This window comes from Aspergillus saccharolyticus (assembly GCF_003184585.1).
Source record: "Aspergillus saccharolyticus JOP 1030-1 unplaced genomic scaffold BP01scaffold_6, whole genome shotgun sequence".
In the NCBI taxonomy this organism is placed as follows: Eukaryota; Fungi; Ascomycota; class Eurotiomycetes; order Eurotiales; family Aspergillaceae; genus Aspergillus; species Aspergillus saccharolyticus.
In genome coordinates this window covers 979,576-998,442 of record NW_020290616.1, presented here as the reverse complement: position 1 = coordinate 998,442, position 18,867 = coordinate 979,576, and the positions used below count along the sequence as shown (strand labels likewise).

The 18,867-nt window shown below is 51.4% G+C and overlaps 7 protein-coding genes across 7 annotated transcripts; 3 read left to right on the top strand and 4 right to left on the bottom strand.

Annotated features, from left to right (window-relative positions):
• Positions 1 to 347: 347 nt before the first annotated feature.
• BP01DRAFT_380483 (uncharacterized protein) lies at positions 348 to 3,716 on the bottom strand (the record flags this gene model as incomplete). The annotated part of the gene is made up of 1 exon (XM_025577227.1): positions 348 to 3,716. One exon carries the CDS (start codon positions 3,714 to 3,716, stop codon positions 348 to 350), a length of 3,369 nt encoding a protein of 1,122 aa, XP_025433911.1.
• Positions 3,717 to 4,231: 515 nt separating this feature from the next.
• Positions 4,232 to 5,293, top strand: BP01DRAFT_354454 (vacuolar ATPase assembly integral membrane protein VMA21). The gene is made up of 3 exons (XM_025574426.1): positions 4,232 to 4,559; positions 4,735 to 4,823; positions 4,892 to 5,293. Exons 1-3 carry the CDS (start codon positions 4,456 to 4,458, stop codon positions 5,026 to 5,028), a joined length of 330 nt encoding a protein of 109 aa, XP_025433910.1. The 5' UTR covers positions 4,232 to 4,455; the 3' UTR covers positions 5,029 to 5,293.
• Positions 5,077 to 6,248, bottom strand: BP01DRAFT_354452 (putative cystathionine beta-synthase (beta-thionase)). Its single transcript, XM_025574425.1, has 2 exons — positions 5,931 to 6,248; positions 5,077 to 5,859 (listed from the first exon to the last, which is right to left on the bottom strand). Exons 1-2 carry the CDS (start codon positions 6,033 to 6,035, stop codon positions 5,425 to 5,427), a joined length of 540 nt encoding a protein of 179 aa, XP_025433909.1. The 5' UTR covers positions 6,036 to 6,248; the 3' UTR covers positions 5,077 to 5,424.
• Positions 6,249 to 6,935: 687 nt separating this feature from the next.
• BP01DRAFT_354451 (putative mitochondrial phosphate carrier protein) lies at positions 6,936 to 8,596 on the top strand. The gene is made up of 5 exons (XM_025574424.1): positions 6,936 to 7,544; positions 7,601 to 7,854; positions 7,927 to 8,272; positions 8,329 to 8,348; positions 8,414 to 8,596. Exons 1-5 carry the CDS (start codon positions 7,128 to 7,130, stop codon positions 8,481 to 8,483), a joined length of 1,107 nt encoding a protein of 368 aa, XP_025433908.1. The 5' UTR covers positions 6,936 to 7,127; the 3' UTR covers positions 8,484 to 8,596.
• Positions 8,597 to 9,059: 463 nt separating this feature from the next.
• BP01DRAFT_200695 (DUF3602 domain-containing protein) lies at positions 9,060 to 10,178 on the top strand. Its single transcript, XM_025571029.1, has 6 exons — positions 9,060 to 9,106; positions 9,261 to 9,370; positions 9,527 to 9,557; positions 9,653 to 9,722; positions 9,782 to 9,904; positions 10,008 to 10,178. The coding sequence occupies exons 2-6, from the start codon at positions 9,331 to 9,333 to the stop codon at positions 10,137 to 10,139; spliced, it is 396 nt and encodes a 131-aa protein (XP_025433907.1). The 5' UTR covers positions 9,060 to 9,106; positions 9,261 to 9,330; the 3' UTR covers positions 10,140 to 10,178.
• A 790-nt stretch (positions 10,179 to 10,968) lies between these two features.
• On the bottom strand, positions 10,969 to 12,448 carry BP01DRAFT_372085 (uncharacterized protein; the record flags this gene model as incomplete). The annotated part of the gene is made up of 5 exons (XM_025576714.1): positions 10,969 to 11,600; positions 11,706 to 11,759; positions 11,823 to 11,945; positions 12,024 to 12,101; positions 12,256 to 12,448. The coding sequence occupies 5 exons, from the start codon at positions 12,446 to 12,448 to the stop codon at positions 10,969 to 10,971; spliced, it is 1,080 nt and encodes a 359-aa protein (XP_025433906.1).
• Positions 12,449 to 17,054: 4,606 nt separating this feature from the next.
• BP01DRAFT_354445 (60S ribosomal protein eL33) lies at positions 17,055 to 18,397 on the bottom strand. The gene is made up of 6 exons (XM_025574423.1): positions 18,282 to 18,397; positions 18,126 to 18,135; positions 17,919 to 17,972; positions 17,810 to 17,851; positions 17,646 to 17,746; positions 17,055 to 17,526 (listed from the first exon to the last, which is right to left on the bottom strand). Exons 1-6 carry the CDS (start codon positions 18,304 to 18,306, stop codon positions 17,429 to 17,431), a joined length of 330 nt encoding a protein of 109 aa, XP_025433905.1. The 5' UTR covers positions 18,307 to 18,397; the 3' UTR covers positions 17,055 to 17,428.
• Between the last annotated feature and the right edge of the window lie 470 nt (positions 18,398 to 18,867).

Below are 18,867 nucleotides of genomic sequence, written 5' to 3'. Positions count from 1 at the left end.
GCACAAGACACCATCGGACAGAGGATTAAGGCTTAACCAGAACCGTAGGCGCAACACAGAAAGATACAGCGACCCAAATCAAAAGCGGGGGGATAAAAAAGAATCTCGCTGATGAGAATGCAAGGATTATCTTCCTTGCCTATAACAGGGCAAGAAAGGGTGAGGGTGGTGATTTCTAGAAGCACATGTAATGTGAAACAAAAGCCTTCCCAACCCAAGTGATCAAAATTCACCCCACAGATACACACACAAAACAGGCATCAAAGAATGGTTTAGATACGAAACACATATAACCGGAACGAATCTATCATCGGATAAAACTCCCTTCAACTCGTATGCGAACATCATCAATGCTTCTGCTCCATGTCCGCAAGAACCATGTTCTCCACAGCCTTCATGCCTGCGTCCTCCGCCTTCTTGGATTCAGCCGCATCCTCCCCGGCCACGGCCTGGTCGAGTGCCAACTTCGTCTGGCCGAGCGCGTAGATCTGCTCCTCGATCGTGTCCTTGGTGACCAGGCGGATGACCTCGACCTCGCGAGTCTGGCCCACCCGGTGAGCGCGGTTTTCGGCCTGCACGTCTTCCTGAGGGTTGAAGCTGGAGTCGAAGATGATGACCTTGTTGGCACACGCCAGGTTGATGCCCGCGCCGCCGGCCTTGGTCGACAGCAGAAAGACGGGGATGTCGGTTCGCTCGTGGAAAGCGTCCAGAATAGACTGCCGGTCTTCAACATTGGTGCGGCCGTCGAGACGCACAAAGCCGAGCTGTTCGTGCTCTAGCACATTCTCGAGGATGTCCATCACCATAGTAAATTGCGAGAAGACTAGTGTCCGGTCGCCCTTCTCCTGGAAGCGGCGGAGGAGCTCGCAAAGTTTGGCCACCTTGCCCGAGTCCATCCATTCGTCGTTTTTGAGAGCGAATCGGCTGAGGGCCGGGTATTTGACACACATCGAGTGGCATTCGTAGTCGTTGTAGGCTTGGAGTTCTTCGAAGATGATGTCGGGATTGGATTGGGAAAACTGCTCTTCTTTCAGGCAGGCTTTGGCCATGCGGCTGAGGATCGAGTCGTTGTAGTGGCGTCTGTACAGTAAGGGGTGGATGGCTGCTTGGCGGAGCTTCATGAGGATGTTGGCGGATTTGTTGCCAGTTCTCTTGCCTGCGGCGCGGTCGGCAAGCAGTTTCCGCACCTCCTCCTGCTCATGCTCGTAAATCTTCCTTTGCGCGTCGTTCAGTTCGCAGTACTCGACGTGTGAGTTTTTAGCAGGCAGATCGATAACCTGGTGCTTCTTGCGTCGCAGCACAAAGGGCTTGAGCATCGACTTAGCGCGTTCAATGCGCTGCGCGGAGAGCAGTGCGGAGTGTGACTCGTCGACAGTCTTCGCCTTGTTCGCGAAGATGTGATGGAGCTCGTCCTTGCGCTCTCTGAATACCTTAGGCAGAATGAATCCTAGCAGGGAAGCCAGCTCTTGTAGGTTGTTCTGCAGGGGTGTACCCGTCAGTAGAAGCCTGAAACGTGCCGGAATACGAATCAGCTTCTCGTAAAGTACCGAGGTACTGCTCTTCAGCATGTGTCCCTCGTCGTAAACGCAAACACAGAAATCCATGTTGCGTAAGAAGTGTGCATCGACCTTGCCCTTGGCAATAGTGTAAGTGGTGATGACGACGTTGATGCTGTCCCTGTTGTCCTCGATTGTCTCCCGGATTTCCGCACGCTCAGCCTGACCGGCATAATAAGGCATAACAGAAAGTGTCGGGCAGAATTTTTGGAACTCACGCAGCCAATTCTCAATCGTAGACGCAGGTACAACAATGAGATGTGGCCCCTTGAATCCCTTCTCGTAAAGATGAGCCAAGAAAGCAATAACTTGGCAGGTCTTTCCCAGACCCATATCATCGGCCAAAATACAGCTGAGATTGTGTTCAAACAAGAGCGAGAGCCAGTTGATGCCCACGATCTGGTAATTCTTCATCTTCAAGTCATCGCGCATGATAGAAGGCTGCGAGATGAAGCGTCCTTTGCGCGTGGTGGTCACATCACCAGGCGCAAGCCCATCGCTGTCCTCATCCTGGCTTGCTGGGGTTCCTATACCGGAGTCATGCGACTGAGACTCTCTAGGATCGATGGATACCAGCTCCAACTCTCCATCCTTCTTTCCGAAGATATCCACCCCCCATTTCTTCATCGCATCTGCAATCGGTTTTCCTAGATCTTCGCAGCGCGCGACGAGGGAATCGACGGCATCATAACCCACCCACATATCAACACATTTATCCACGATCTTATCGCCAATTGGCTTGGGCGTTTTGCGGCCTCGCGCCCCTTTCGGTTTTGAGTCTTCCTTGACCGGAGCAGGAACGGCGCGCACCTCGTCCAAAGACCTGAACGGTCTATGCGAGACTACATGCTGTGCAATGTCCTCGGGGATGGCAGCAATATCTGCAAGATCCAAGACGCTGCAAGTATTGAAGAATTTCAGCAATTTGAGATCGAATTGCACGTCACCCACTGCTTCTTCGACATCAGAATCAGAGTCATCGTCGATAATCAAAGCTTCTGGGGACTCCGAACGCTGAGGAGACTCCGGTTTCCGCCCTTGCACCAAGCGACCCGGCTTCCTAGGGGGTGTCTCCGTAACAGATTCCGGGCGAGATGGCGGACGAGATTCAGAGCGCACAGGGCTCGGTGACGAGACCCGAGTCTTGGGCCCGCGCATTAGACGCCTGCGCGGTTTCGCCTCATCTTCCTGCGGTTGCGACGGCTTTTGAGCTGCGAGTGTCCTATGAAGATTCGCCGCGGACCACTTGTCCTGGATTGTTCCCCTCGCCTTGATTTGCTGTTTCGCCGCCGGGGCCGCATTGGACTGACGGGTCGCATTCAGTTCATCCTCTGACGAGGGGTCCTTCCCCTCACCGTTGGCCAGGTAATCTAGGGCATCCTCGTAATTTCCACGCTTCGCCATGAGAGCCTGCACGCAGGACTGCACCGACTTCTGCGGCAAAACCTTGAGCATTCGCGCCACCTTGATTCTAATATTGTAGTCCTCAATGGAGTCAAGGGAGTACTGCGCATCGACTGGTTGGGCGCGCGAAGGGCCGTCCTGTCGAATTTTCTTCACGGCCATCCCTTTCGGCGTGGGGTCCATCTGGGCAGCAGGCCGTTTCGCGGGGTTGTAAATTGCGCCGGCGGTAACCTCCTTGAAGCGATCAATGGCCGATCCCGGGGCCTTGTCGGGGTTGCGCGAGGACTTGGAAAACATCGCTGGTTGAATGTCGGGGTTCTGTAGGGTCGGAGCATCATCATCGGAGGACCCGCCTCGATACGTGGGACCATCATCGTCCAAATCTATCACAGGCGCGCGCTTGGCCGGGCCTGCGGGAGGCGGAGGCCGAAACATAGTGCCGCTGGGGGCCATCAGGCTGGAGAGGCGGCCAGCGTTCGGGGTCGGGCGGGAGGGAGAGGAGGCAGGGCCTAGCGGGGAGGAGGCGGCGACTTGTACAACGGAATTACCCTTCGCAGTATAGGGATTGTCAACCAGCTGGGTCGGTTGTGTGAAACGCTGAGAGGCCGGGGTCAACGATTGGGTGGCCGGGGGGTGGTGATGGTGGTGGGTGACAGGAACGGTGGCAATCGTCTCATATTCGGGATCATCTTTGGTCGGAGTACCAGGAACGACTTTTCTGTCGTTCACAGGAGAATCGGGCACTGAGTCCTCCATGATAAAAGGACTTCCCCAGGGTGAGAGGGAAGATTGAACAAGGTGTTTAGAAAGAAAAGAGGATTGTCGTCATGCGTGAGTGACCGATAGAGAGGGAGGGAATAAGGGAAAAGTAGGCGGGAAGATGAGCAAAACGGAGCAAACGAACTGCTTGCCTCCAACTCTTAGTTTTAAGTTTCGATGCTCTGGGATTTTCTCCGCAAAACGCGCCCAGACGCGATCAATCACGTGAAGTGGCGCTTCAATTAATGTCCAGGAATGGCAGCCCCAGAGTCGAGCTGGAGGCTGTTCGAGGGAGCGCCATAGATGATATTAGGGAAAAGACTCTCTGGGAACTTCAATCGAGGATAACACCCCGATTTGGTCGCATCTCGTGTAGTTCTCTAATTGCTGATATTGTTTGTAATGGAAATGCAGCGAGTGTTTCTTCGAGATCTCTTCCGGCGGGAACCAATCAGCAGCCGAGTTCTGCTGGGTTCCGGGATTCGTTCATCCGCAATTGCATTGAAGACTGTCATCTTGAGACGGGCTGGTTGTTCATTGTTCCATCCTCTATTTTTTTTTTATTTTAAAAAAAAATCAAAATATATTAATACGCAGAGACAAGAGTGTTAAGCTCTGCCTTTGAGCACCCCATTCACTTTCTTCAGTTCTACCCCGACACGTGGACAGGCAACCATTCCACATCACCCTCACCATTACATCAGTATCACAACACCCCCAAACAACACATTTCAATATGTCTGCCCGTCGCAATGTCGAAAAATTCCCAGTCAAGGATAATGTCGCTTCATCAAAGTCCGAGAAGTCCTCTGACTCGGACGTGACCCCTGCAGTTCCCACGTAAGTGTTTCCAATTCGTCCCGAGGGGGAAAACACAGCGCCATATGGCTTCTATTCGGGGTCAGCGACAACTCCGGAGATCGAGCACGGCCGCCTAGACCTCCTGGGCAAGCATATACCAGCAGAGTACAACAGATGGTGAGAAGACGCAGACATTACTGACTCTTAAGTTCAGAAATGTTATCATGAAACTCCTGGGTTTCTCCGCCGCTATGGTAGTGGCGCCTATTGGCATCTACTTCGTCACAGTCGACTACGTCGGAGGTACGTCTTCTTCGAAGCCACCTTATTACGCAAGATGGGAATGATATGATACTAACCGTCTCGCGCAGGAAGTGCAACCGTTGGTGGTATTGTTGCCGCCATCATGGCCAACATCGTCCTCTTCACTTACATCTATGTCGCTTGGAAAGACGACCAAGCTGAGAGAGAGGCCGATGCTAAGCATAAAGAGAAGAAGGCGCAGTAGCGCGTATCTCGAATATGATTTGGTCTTGTTGTCACTATCATTCAATACCAGGTGTTTAAAGCTATGGCGTTCGAGGGCAGCTGCGTGTATGCTATGTATTTTTCATGTGTCTATGGGTGATTGCTCCGAAAAACCAATCTGCAAGTCCTAGTTCGACCGAGATTAGTTTTGATGTTCAGAAGCATACTTTGGTTCGATCATAATAGGCGCAAATACGCTGCTACGCTAGTAGGCTGCTCATCCTGTGGACCAGGCACAGTGGGTGGAATCAAAGGAGTTCACAAAACCAGGGTACAAAGAAAACTGCGCCCTCAGATGCAATTATTTCGGCTTGAAGAAGGGGCCCTGCAGGGAATCATATAGTGGACCAGCTTAACGGCAAAGAGGATGTAGTAATTAAGTCGGGCGTCTCTTGACAAACTCCTCCAAGTCCGCCTTGGTCGCGACGCCGAGCACGAACTTGCGCGACACATCCGTGACAACTGCGAAAGTCTGCTTGGCCCGCGTGGCTCCGCTGGCATCGGTCTCGCTCTCGAAGAACTGCTCCAGCTCCTCCAACGGGGTCTCCATCGTAATCACTTGGTATGTGCCGCGCTTGCGGTTGAACCGTTGCATGGCAGCGGAGACTGAGTCGGTTTCTTTCACAGCGCCTTCCTTCAGTAACTCCTTGAGGCGGGGAATGCTGATGTATCCAAGGAGAGAACGTTTCGTCGAGGAGGTGACGGTAAGGTGTGTGTAGTCACGTTCATACGCCGCGAGTAGGGCAGAGGAGATGGGGTCCTCGGGGGAGACAGACAGGGCCGGGGGAGGGTCGAGATCCTCAACCGTGGCCTAGATTTGCAGGGTCAGTCGACCATGGCGATCTAAAACATGTTTTGTCTTAAGGTTTGCGGTGCACTGACACCACGATATTTGTCCGCCCAGGCGGACTGCGAGACCGGCTGCTGTGCATCCTGCACGAGCTTCTCTTGGGCGAAAGCCTCACTGGCGCTCAAGTAAGAGGCCATGATGTTGGTAGGAGGGGAGAATAGTGGGGAAATGCGAGGGTGAGGGGTCGGCTTGGTTGGTACAGCACAGTTCGGCGACTGCTGCCGGACTAGAATTCCGGGATTAGGCACGGGAATGAACAGGTGAGGTTGATATTGCGTGAGTCAAGCATCCACTCGGCCACTGTCAGGTTGTTAGTGATCGGACCAAATTTCATCGATCACCGAGCGGGCCTGCCGCCAGTTGGTGGGTACAGCGGAGACCAGCGCAAATGAGAATTCCCTTGCGGATGCCTTCACCGCATGACTTACCGTTTTCGAATCAGGATATAACTAAGTACTGTGAGGTTTTATAGTGCTGCAAGAGAGGCATATATCTGGTGAGTACATACTATCAGGAAGCTAGCAATGATGATCTATACAGGCTCCCAGGTGTTCTATGGAGAACATCACTCGTCGTGGCGTTCGTTGCGGACTTGCAGGATAGAATGACCGAGAAAGTGATCCTTGCCAACTTGCAGGCGGCTTGCACATTACCTTACTAAGCACCCTGCATATTGACATTATATATCGTCTATGAGGGCTTCAGAGCCTACTTGGTTGGATTTTCCGCCCTGAATTAGCTATGAAGTACTTGAGAGGTATGGTATTCATAAATGTTCATGACTGAACGATAGAGTACTTATTCTGCCGGCAATATAATGACGAGCAATGGATGAGCCAAAACGAGTTAGCCGCCGTCGGGCCCGGGCTATCGTCCGACGTCATGAACCGGTCGGCACAACCGCCCCGTCAGCAATTGTCCCTTCAGTCACTTCTCACCCCTCTTCAATCCCATCCGGATTTCATCACTGAAGCTCCACATCTTCTTTCCGTGGTCTGCTCTGGTAAGGCATTGTGATTCAGAGTAAAGGGATCAGGAAATACCAGACTGTTGATCAGTACCTCTATTTTCTCTTAACTCCGCTCTATCTCCACCGCTGAGAAGTGGGGTCTCATACCATAGATAAGGAACTAGCCGCCAGTACAGCTTTGTGGTTGTTTTCACCAAGTCAACTCTTGATTCTGAACTCCTAACGTGTTTTTCAGTGCAACTAAATCAGTCTAGCCATCATGCTTCCATCTGAAGACGTGATCGCACAAGCCTTCGTCTCCCAGCTTCCACTGGGACAATCCAGCTCATACGCGCCGGAAATCCAGAAGAAGGAACCATTTCCGGCCTGGAGTGTGATTGAAGACACCAAGAAGAAGGCTACTCGAGAGCTCGATCTTGCGAGCCAGAAGGCCCAAGCCAAAGCTGGCAAGATTGAACCTTGGACCCCCAAGTACTATGCGGCCTGTACTGTCGGCGGGCTACTTGCCTGCGGTCTGACCCACACCGCTGTGACCCCTTTGGACTTGATCAAGTGCCGCCGTCAAGTCGATCCTCTTCTCTACAAGAGCAATCTAGAGGCATTCCGAACAATTCGTGGCGCTGAAGGGCTGCGGGGAGTGTTCACTGGCTGGGGACCAACGTTCTTTGGTTACAGCGTAAGCATAGGAGTCAAGTAAATTCCCCTCCCCCCTTCTTACTAACGTGTTGAAAGGCCCAAGGTGCATTCAAGTATGGCGGGTATGAGTACTTCAAGAAGTTTTATAGTGACCTTGTTGGTATCGAAAACGCGACTCGTTGGAAAACATCCTTGTACCTGGCTGCCAGTGCGTCGGCAGAGCTTATCGCCGATGTAGCTCTCTGTCCTTTTGAAGCCGTCAAAGTGCGCATGCAGACGACCATTCCACCAGATATCCGGTCGACGTTCACTGGTATCTCCAACGTGGTCTCCAAGGAAGGTGTAGCCGGGTAAGCAGTATTAGCTAGCGTCTTGCGTCAGTCAAGTCGCCGGAAGACGGTCGCTAACCTACTCATACACAGTCTATACAAGGGCCTCTATCCCCTGTGGGGACGTCAGATTCCGTATACTATGATGAAGTTTGCGTCCTTTGAGACCATTGTCGAGATGATCTACAATTATCTCCCTGGTCAGAAGTCCGACTACAACAAGGGTGCACAGACTACAGTGGCCTTCACTGGTGGTTACCTGGCTGGTATCCTTTGCGCAGTTGTATCACACCCAGCCGACGTGATGGTCAGCAAGCTGAACGCCAATCGTCAGGCTGGCGAAGCCTTCGGTGCAGCGATGAGCCGCATCTATGGGGATATTGGGTTCCGGGGTCTCTGGAACGGTCTCCCCGTCCGTATTGTCATGATCGGCACTCTGGTAAGCATTCCCTCCTGCTTGATGATGGATGGTGACTGACAGCATATCATGAACAGACCGGACTCCAGTGGATGATGTATGTATTATCTCATGGCCTTTGACCGTCGTCATTTTCTCGAGACAAGAGCTAACCCGTATCAGTTACGATTCGTTCAAGATCTTCATGGGTCTGCCGACGACGGGTGGAGGACCTGCTGCGGAAAAGAAGTAGTGGTGAGGGTTCCATGGGTTGTTGTTCTGCTTCAAGTACATTCCTGATTCTCCACATACTGTAGTTCTGGGATAGGGCAATTAGTATTATCAATGTTGAGTATTCGTACACGATTATGTGTCTGGAACCGCACCGAGGCCGGTGATAAAAACAGGGGCAGGAGGGCACAACTAATCTGTGGCTTGCGGCCTTATCGGCGGACAAACCCGCTTTAGTCACGCATGGAACCAATCAACGCGGGGAGAGCATCTTATCAGCACTTCGACGTCATGGTGCGAGATATTGGAAGTAAATGCAACGATAATTTCGATAATCAGCCATTAGATGCAGCCCTTCAGGTAGGCCTGAGACTAGAAGAAGAGATTAAGCTTTCCATGACCCTTGAAACTCGGGCAGAGAGAGGCCTCTCGAACCGTCGCACTGGCGCTGTGGCTCAGCCGGGCAAGGTAAGGTACTAACTAGTAGTAAGTAGTAGTAGTCATTGCGACACGAGGCCTATATATTGTGACAACCTTATCCCGCCACCACATTTTGAGTCTGACATCAATCCTCTGTTCCGCAACATCGAACACTATTACTTAAGAGTAGCAACTCCTGCCAATTCCATAAATCACTTGCAACAGGTATGTCAATTCACCACTATTGATTGCGCCCGCCTGACATCACCAACCTGTCTTGCTCAACTATCGCATCGCATTTGCGCCATTCGCGCAATCACGCCAGAATTGGACTATACCTGAATTGAACCTAAACTAACCGCCCAACTTCAACCACCAGACCAGAATCCACCACCACCACCACGAACCACGACATTGAATCGGCGCAGCTTCCAGAACACCACAGAGAAATGGGTGAACACGATCCTATTGTATCACACGGCCGAGGAGGTGCGCATTGCCTAAACACCAACAACCCCCTTTCCACCTCCTAAGCCATCTCTTTCTCAATTGTCGAATTGAATGAAACCCGCCTTCCCTCCCATCCAGCATATGCCCCGCCTGGGTTATGCTAACATGCTGACCGTTCATAAACTAAAATCTCAGGCCAAGGCAACATCGGCGCCGACTCCACCGAGTGAGTAGTACACTCCCTTTTTATTCCCTTACACTTCAACCTCCCCAAAAAAAGGAAGAAAAAAGACCACCCCCCTGACTGCTATAACCATGCAGATACGTCGACGCCGCCATAGTTCGTGAAGGCATCTACGGCGACCAAGGCGACGGCGCCTACTCCGCCGGTGTAAGCCTCCTTCTCCTCCTCCCAAAGCTCCAACCATAACTAAACATTTGAAACAAAAGCGCGGCGGAGCAGGCAACATCGGCTCCCCACACGTGCGTCCCACTTCGAAAGTGCCCCACGACGCGGAAGTGATTCCGGAATTGGCGGTGCGACAATCCATTGATGGGGATTATCATACTGGGGTATGTTTTGACCTCTTCTCCCACCTTGCAGTTCTGGGGCGGTCGTGCCCGCCCGAACTAGAATTGAATGGCTGATCTCGCTATTTTTTCCTGCGAATTGCAGCGCGGTGGACAAGGTAACGTTCATCTCGATGAGGAGCACCGGAAGGAGAAGGAGAAGAAGCATCAGCATCGGCATGATCAGTATGAGGGGTTGGCGGATAAGTTGAAGTATAAGCTTTTTGGGCGGAAGTGATGGGGTTTTTTTTGGGGGCGGGTGGTGAGTGTTAATTGTCGGGGGACTGAATGAGTTGCGGAGGGGTATGCTGAAGTTTTAGGGAGGGGGGCTTTTCTTTGGCTGGATATGTTGTGATTTTTCTTGATTCCCTGGTTTGTTAGTACTTTTTTCATCGTTGAGCTCATAGAGAGATAATTTTATCCGGTTATACTGAGCATACCGCATCACGCATGTGCTTTCACCGTAAGTACAACTTACTGACTCTCCGAATCGACACGACGAAGACACCATTATTTGACTAGTAACGTTGCGGAACACAAAATGATTGGATTGGATCAAACCAACTTCTCGTCTCTTGTCCATTATGATAAAAAAAGGATCCGTAGATTCACCATTGGTATCGGGTTCAACGTCAGAATCAATTCGGAATGAAAAGAGGCACGGCGGGGGAGACGCCGTTCGAACAGCATGAAAAGAGAGTATAGCATTCCGTGTATCGTGGTCTCGTCAACCCATCAACCTCATGCGAAGGGAAAAAAGCAAAGTGAAAAGTTAATTACAAGAGAGAACTCGAAACATAACGAATACAAACCCACTCAAGACACCCTTTGACAACAAAACAATCCCATCCCGAGCAAAGTCTGGTCATTTGCTCAAAAGCAAAAAAACAGCAAAGGTCGAAGAGGAAGGAACGTGGTGGGAGGGAATTTCCGTTTGAACGCCGGTTTAGACTTTAGTACACCCAACCAAGTATGAAAAGAGATAAGCGAGAAGAAGATAGAGGGGGCGTGTGAGAAAAAGGAGGAGACAGGTGCGACCACCAGGATCGTCAACCAGAGGGAAATATTCAGTTCTTGCTGAAGCGGCGTTTGAACCAGCTCTTTCGCTTCGAATCGTTGCTCATCTCGGAATCGTTTGTCGCTTTGCGCAAATGACGACGGTTGTTCGCAGCCGTGGGCGGTGGACCACCTCCAACAGGACCTCCAGCGTTGGGATCAATCGCCGAAGGATTGCTGCTGCCAAAGTTGATGCGTCCTCCAGCTGCGGGCTGGCCACCTTCGAGGTTTGGCCCCGCACCGAAGCCCTGAAACCCGACGCTCTCGGCCATTTGCTGCTGCTGATATTGTTGTTGTTGTTGCTGCTGCTGGAACTGATCCATTGAGCTGTTCACCGAACTCGGGTCCGTTGAATTTCCCCAAGCCTCGCCGTTGCTGCCAGACCCTGAGCCAGATGCAGCTGTCACGTTATCATACGATTTCTGGTAAGCGTGCTGCGAATATCCGTTCTGTTCGGTGTTCATCCGTGTTTGGCGTGGTGGTCGCGGTCGGCCGCTGCCGCCGCCCTGATTGTAGGGGTAGTAGTTGTCTGCCTGCCCGTTGCCATTCTCGACGTAGCTGTCGGGTCGCGAGTAGGTGCCACGGCCGTTGGGGTAGCCATTCTGATCGTGATGAGCTCTGCTGGAATGACCTCCGTTGGGCGCTGCGGTGAATCCTGAAATTAGCACAGTGAAACTTTGCCATTGACAGCCCAGCAATGACGATGCGAGATGCATGCCTCCTGGAAGGTGAGGGGAGCGAGCAGTACCTCCATAATAGCTTCCCCGTCGGCTGTACTCTGGCGTTGCGGGTGTTGATTCCTCTGCTGGAGATAGTTAATTTGCCGCCGGAATCAACCTGCCGGAGTAAGGGGGCTTGAACTCACCTGTCCTTGCGTACGAAACAGGTCTACTGCTGTATGTTCCATATATCGCAGCTTCAAAGGAACGGATGGTATCGAGCGGGCGCTCAAATCGCGGGCGCGTCGGATTGGAAAGGTCGGGATCAGCTATTCAGAAACGAGTAGATACGGTCAGTCAAAAGGGTCCCCGCCGGAATGAACGGTGTTGTAAATCGGCAAACGTACTAATGATATTGCCGTACTGGTCCTTGTGCTGCATGGTGCGCAAGGAACCCAGCGTGGACTGCTCGAGGGCAACCGTGTCTGGAGAACATAGTCAGTCGGGAGAGTTGCGCAAAGCCATCCGAGCGGCGCATTGAGTTGAGGAGAGGTGGAGTAAACAAGCTGGGATAGAACGACAGGAAGAAACAAACAGGAAAAGTATTGCGATAAGGGGAAATTCCGGGTAAAAACGTACTAGGTTGCGCTTCGCTCATAGCGACCATCGGATCGGCTTTGGTATGTAGATGACGGCGGTGCTTCTCGTCGGCGGATTCAGTGAGTTGGATTTTCTTGCTGGAATGGCCCGACTGTCCAGATTTATTGGACTTTCCACTAAAACTGTAGCCTCGACTATGCCTGGGAGGCGCGACCGGCTGGGAGGAGGCCATGGTTATTTATCGTCGGGGACGACTGCTTAGCGCCTGATAACCAACAACTGCAGCAGGTTTTCGCAGCGCGCTGTCTTAGCTATGGCGGCCGTTGTGGAGCGCAAGCACGATCCAGGTGGGAACTGCCAAGGAATGGAGGATGATCGCTGGCTGTGATTTCTGTGAGTCTCGGGCCTGTTCAATCGCGGTTTCAGAGCTGCACGACTCAGTTCAGCCAACGAGAGGAGCGAGCGAGCGAAACGTGGGGTATCAAGACCACTTTTTTTTGTTTTGATGTCTGCGGTGCGGAGAGAATCGAACTTCTAATCACGTTCTCGAATGACTCAGGAGCAAGTCTTAATAGCGTCAACGAGCGAAGTGGTGGGGATCGTCGTTTTTAGAGCTCGCAATGAAAGTACGGATTTCAAGTTTCAAGTATCAAAGACTCCACGGACAGGACAATGGATGACTCCTGCAAAGTGATGGGATGGTCCGAGCAGAAAGACGAGCGATTGTGGTCGTCACACCGCGATCGACAGTAGGCAAAAATGACGCCGGGTGCCAAAGTAGTGCGCTGTAGTTTGGTCTTGGAAGGTGAATATTAGAGGGTGTTATATGGTGTTATATGCAGGTTTTGAAGGGGGAGGACTCTCGCGAGGCAATCACACGAATGTCAACAGAGAAACTTATGAAAGAGAAAACAAATCAAAAGCCGAGGGTCACTGAGGGTATTTGACCTACTTGAGAATCGGCCAGTGGTGTTGACGACAGGCGCCACGCAATTAAGAGGGGATCACTTCTAGGATCCGATGGATGAGTGAATTGAGACTCTGCCTATCAGATGGCCGAGAGGACCACTAAAGAGGATCACCGGATCTTCTTTTTCCTTCTTTACAATGCCTGTCTGTCTCCAACACTCTATTAATATTCACTACGGAGTACTCAGATGTGGGTGGTGGGCTCAGCGGGTGGTGAGATCGATATTTTGTGGGATAACTTGAATTATTTCACAATTAATGATGCACAAATGCATCTCTCTCTCTCTCTCTTATCTACCCCGGAAAGCTTCCCTTGACTAGGTGTCCACCACCATCATTATTACCACTTCTATTGTTCTTCCCATTGACCATCTGTTCAGCTTTCATCTTTGAACTCACTGACCACAGTCTACCGTGCCTGTCTCTGGCTTCTTGCACACTTACTCCATCGCCTCCATCGCCAACATTGGCCCGGTAAAAGAAAGACGAGGCCCAGCGTGGGTTTGGGATTGAACTTATCCTTGGAACCATCGGATATCTTCAACAAACCAGGAAGAACCGGATCCCAGACCAAGTCTTACGCAGCTTTTTCCCTCGCCTGGTTCACAGCCGGCCAATCACTTGGGGAGAGAACAGCCCAGCCACTGTCTGCCACTGTATGGAAGAGTCTCGTTGGCTCGAGATTCATGCACTGGCACTGGCACCATGTGTCACCGTAATTCCCACCCCCCAGGGACGAACCTGGTCCAGTTCATCACACTTTATCATAATTGTAAATGCAGACAGACAACGGAGTACTCCCTACAATCGCTGTCTCTCTTGCCGCCTGATCGACCCCTGCCCGTACGTGCACATCAGCAAAGCCGAATCCAGTCAGTCACTGATTCTAGACTGTCGGCAGTAAGCAGATCGTCTGCTGTCGACATCATACTGACTCAAATTTGAGGGTTTCCCTCTCTGTCTCTCTCTCTCTCTCTCATTTTCCACACGAACCACTTGGTCTTTTTCTCTCTCAGATGGTTTTTCCGACCATGTTTTATTTTTGGTCGGGACGGCGGCCACGCTTAGCCTTTTTGTTCCTTAGTGGGCTGGCGTATTCCGTATGCGATACGACGGACGAAGCAGGTCTTGAATGCTTGCAGTGCAGAGAAATCTTTATCCATCCACACCGTTATCAACTAAACTAATTTGAGGAACGTGCACAGCGGATTGTAGCTACTGGGATCCGCAGGCTTCCAATTGGTTTGTTAGGAGCACTAGGAATATGTCTGCCTGTCGCCGTCGCCGTCTCAGTGGATCGGGAAGATGCTGCAGCTCGACCACAGTACGACAGCACTTCACAACCACTCAGTCAATGTGTACTACCCATACCTACGACTATTCTGAGACAACGCCACACGTATCAACCCCTTTGAATTGGTGGTTCTTGGACAGCATTGATTAATTGGACCTATCTTCAGGGATATTGTAATATTAAGTATGGAGTCCTCTGTGGTTTGTGAGTGAGGTTCAAGTTATATCGGTCCCCAGTAGAAGGAGAAAACTCTTACGCCTGGGAAAAGACGAAAGCGACATCAAGGCATGAAAGCCCAAGCAAGGTCGAACTAAGACATCCGGCCCCGTTATAACCTTTCTTTGAGAAACCTATAGCATACTAATGAGCCCTACTGACATACATACCTACTGTAGGTAAAGAATGGATCCTTCCAGAATGGATTGCTCCTCGCCAGCAACCCAGCCCAAGCCGCGCGGGTGACGAGATCGTGCCGATCCCCATCATTTCTTCGGCGGCAGTGGGTCACGCTGGGGCGGGGATGGCGCCTACTTTATTTTCTTATCAAACTCGACATCAAATCAACGCTCTCTGCAAGGAGCCTTTCATTCCAGAACCGTCCTCTCAGCCCTGGTTACTTGGCAATCGCATTGATCATGGCTATATGGTGCCGATGTGATTTTGCAGCTGTAGATCGACACCATCCGCAACGCGTGAGATTGGTGCATGCTGGGCAGTAGTCAACATATATATGCTTACTGTAGGGCCTACCGTAATGATAAGTATGTCCACTAGTATTTTCGATTGTCTTTCATGTCACAATCAATCTGCCGCTTTCCCAACCTTGATTTGAAGTACAATTCATTATCTCATCGTCATTTAGCCATGGACCATGGAAGATGCGACAAGCGGCCCTCCCGAGGAGATCCACAATCCATCAAGCTGGCAGTTCCCCAAAGATGGCTTCGTTGATCCATTATGCAGTGGTTTGATTGGAATTAGACCGACCCGTAACTGCACGACTTGTATTGCCAAGCTTAATTGCGACGCTCTGAAACTGGGCGTACTCAGTCCATCACATATATACCCCTTCCTGATCCCGGCTAAGGAACCTCGAACTTAAGCATATCAGCGGTGATATTCCTTCTCATCACTATCCGGCAGCGAAGAACCTACCGATCTTGGCTTCTAGTCGTCTTCATCGCCCTCAGATTTGGTACTCCAAAAGATGTAAGCAACGCATTCTTGACCTTGATCCTGACCAAGACAGAGACCGCAAACCGCACCAGCCCAACTCCAGGCTAGGAAGATTCCTTTCCGTGGATCCAACCCATCTATGATCTATGCGAGACAATTAAGCCCCTGTGTAGAACTAGAGGAGAGTCTATAGGTAGCTCCCTCGTTTACAATGACAGGCCGACCAGCGAACATGTAAAAACCCTTGTCATTTCCTCAGCTGCACTGCCATCAACACGGAAGGTCACAGAGACGTGAAGTCAGGGAAGGCGATGAGCGGTTGTTGTTGAATGAGCCCAGAGAAGACTTGACGGAAGCGAATTCATGTAGCGCACCGATCAATTCAAGCAGGAGGAAGTGACGAACTATGTTCTGTTCTCTTGAGGTAATATATACGCCGGTGGATTACCAGCTTTTTCATTGAGGGACATTGATTTAGCCGGTAAAGCAAAGTAAGGAGATTATCCTGGCCCCGACTTCTCCTTGCGGCGATCTAGCTGGAAACACCCCAGTCTTCATCGTGAAGGTAATGGGATATAATGAGGGGATATCTGTGATACCTAGGGTACGGGACACAAGGATATCGCATATACAATGAAAGCGCCATGGGGTAGTGGTTGAGAAGGAACATTCCTCGTCAGTAAGGTATGAGCGGCTCGTAGTATGTATCTAAGGTCTGATGGAAACAACATTGAACATCCTGCCAAAGTGAGTTCATTCACGGAGGTAAGCCCAGAGAGTAACTGTATGGTTATAGGAGTCCACATGCTAGTTTGTTTGCTGCCGATAGCTGCTAATCGTTTATCGCAATTCTTATGAGGAGATACAAGGGTGCGCTGTGCAACAGAGGATTGTAAAGGAGTAAACTCACAAGGATTACGGGGGTGGAGGGATAGGAATATCAAGCACTAAGGTCCTCTCTCAGATAGGCATGAATCCTACTCTTGATCAAGGCGATGGCGGACGAGCGACTGAGAGCTGAGTCCCGGTCCGTCAAGGGTCAAATCAATACTCTACGCGTGGAGGAAGCGCACGAGCTGCTACTGACAGCTGCTGCAAAACATGCGACAGCATATCCGATTTATACTCCACAGGAATCGGTCGAGCGCGTGGTTCTCATGGATCACTCCAGGGCCGAGGCCAAACGAGTTCATCTGCGTAAGTTGACTGGAAGGCAGTTTATTGGCATGTGGGCTGGAATTAGAGCTTGTCGGTCATTGTTGCGCATGGGTCGATCGGTGCCGCACGAATATTGGATGTGGCGGCACATGTTTAAATCGAAGCCTAGTTCGTAGCTCTCCGTAAGGCAAAACCGCCGTGTCTGTTCTCCAATAAAAAAATACCCGATACGGTCAAACTACCCGCATATATGCTTGAAATTCAGGATCCGTGGTGTTGAAATGGTATGGATTGTGTTGTTTATGAGCGTCAGGTACATGGGTGTGGGGGAAAGCCATGCTATCGGCCAAGGCACATCAAGAGCTCCCCAGTACCGAAACTGGAGGAAGCCTCTCGTCTAAATGCCAATGGTCCGACAAATCACCATGCTGGAAAAAGAAGAAAGAAGTTCTTTTAATTTAGATTCGTAGGGCTAACCGGCCCTGCCTCTCCCACGAACATTACCAACCCGCCAACTCCATCTCAACATCGGCTCATACCGTCGACTCCTTGCCCGACTGTCTGCGCGAAATAAGATCCGGAGTGCCAACCATCATATCAAAAAAGGGGCGTCATTTAGATGTTGGAGGGGTAGAGCATAACACGGACGGTGGCGCCGAGGGACTTGGGGGGGAGGTTGTGGCGGAACTGAGCGCGGACGACACCGGAGTTTCCTGTTCATTGAACCATTGTTAGTGGCCTCGTCCCTGACACCGCGGCAGCACCGCACTTCTCGCTGCGCATGTATCGATTGTCGTCCTCTTCGCGGATGCTGGTGTTGCGTTGCACGTACCGTGAGGGCGGGTGACCTTGCCCCAGATGACCCGGATGTTGGAGCCACGGACCTCACGCTTAGCCCGGTAGACGAAAGCGACCTTCTTGCCGAGGTAGAAGCTGTAGGTAATCGTCTTAGCGGCCTGTTCTCATGATCCCGGTTTAATCCCAGCCTCTACTCACTTGGCAGCCTCGGTGTTGGTAACACCGTCGATCTGGATCAGACTATATTTCCCACAGTGTCAGACTCCCGTTCTTCCCATGTTGAATATTCCGGCGAGTGGATCGGTACCTGGTGTTGCAGTTGACAGCACGCTTGGAGCGCTGGAAGCTCAGGTGGCGACCCCTAGAAAAGAAATTCGTATTAACCCCGACTGCCCTGATCGTGTCCCATCGCGCTTCGACCCGTAACATAATCCTTGACATGAATTCAACCCTTTCGATGTATCCGGACCGATTGCGCGTTTCGACGGTTGAACGATTTGTGCTAGCAACTTACTTGACGTAGACTGATTGTCGCAAAAGGTCATGTTAGCATTCGGTCTTCTCCAAACGAGCCTCCCTTGTCCGCGCTCTGCCATATGCCGACTTCATATTCCCCATATCACAACAGTGTGGCGGCACCATATCAAAAAGACCGGAGAGATGGACTCACGTCTGTTACCGTTTTCCGAAGGCATTCTGGCGGCGTTTCTCTGAGCAACAGCGGGCAACGCAAACGAAGTCGAAGGAAGGCAGAAATGACCCGCAAAAAGTCGTCCGGGTTGTCGTGGTTGTCGTCGCTTCAATCGGTTACGGGACGACGCACAAGGCCACAATTTGCGAGGTGTGTTCGGTGCGGCTCGCCCTAACCCCAATTGGGACGCTTAGCGAGCTGAACCGCCCAGGGCAAGACGAAGTCCCGTGATGATGGGGAAGATTGGGACGAGATCAAAAGTGCCAAGCCATGGGTAGCACACTAGCCCTGTTGTGGAAGTGATCCGGATTAACTACTTTCTCCAGGATCCGACCCGTATCGACTTTCTGCCCCCATCGTCATCATTTATTATTATCATGATCAGTTTGACATTCCTTCAAACTTCCGCCCTCCCCACCCGGTTATTTTGCCGCCGGCCTACTGTGGTCCGAAGACCTGCCCCTCCCCCTCGAGAGGCTTCCGCTGGTTGATACTCCGTATAGCGGAGGAAGCTCTAGCCTCCGTAGAGCGTCCGGACTCCCAAGCTGACAAAACAGTTTTGCTG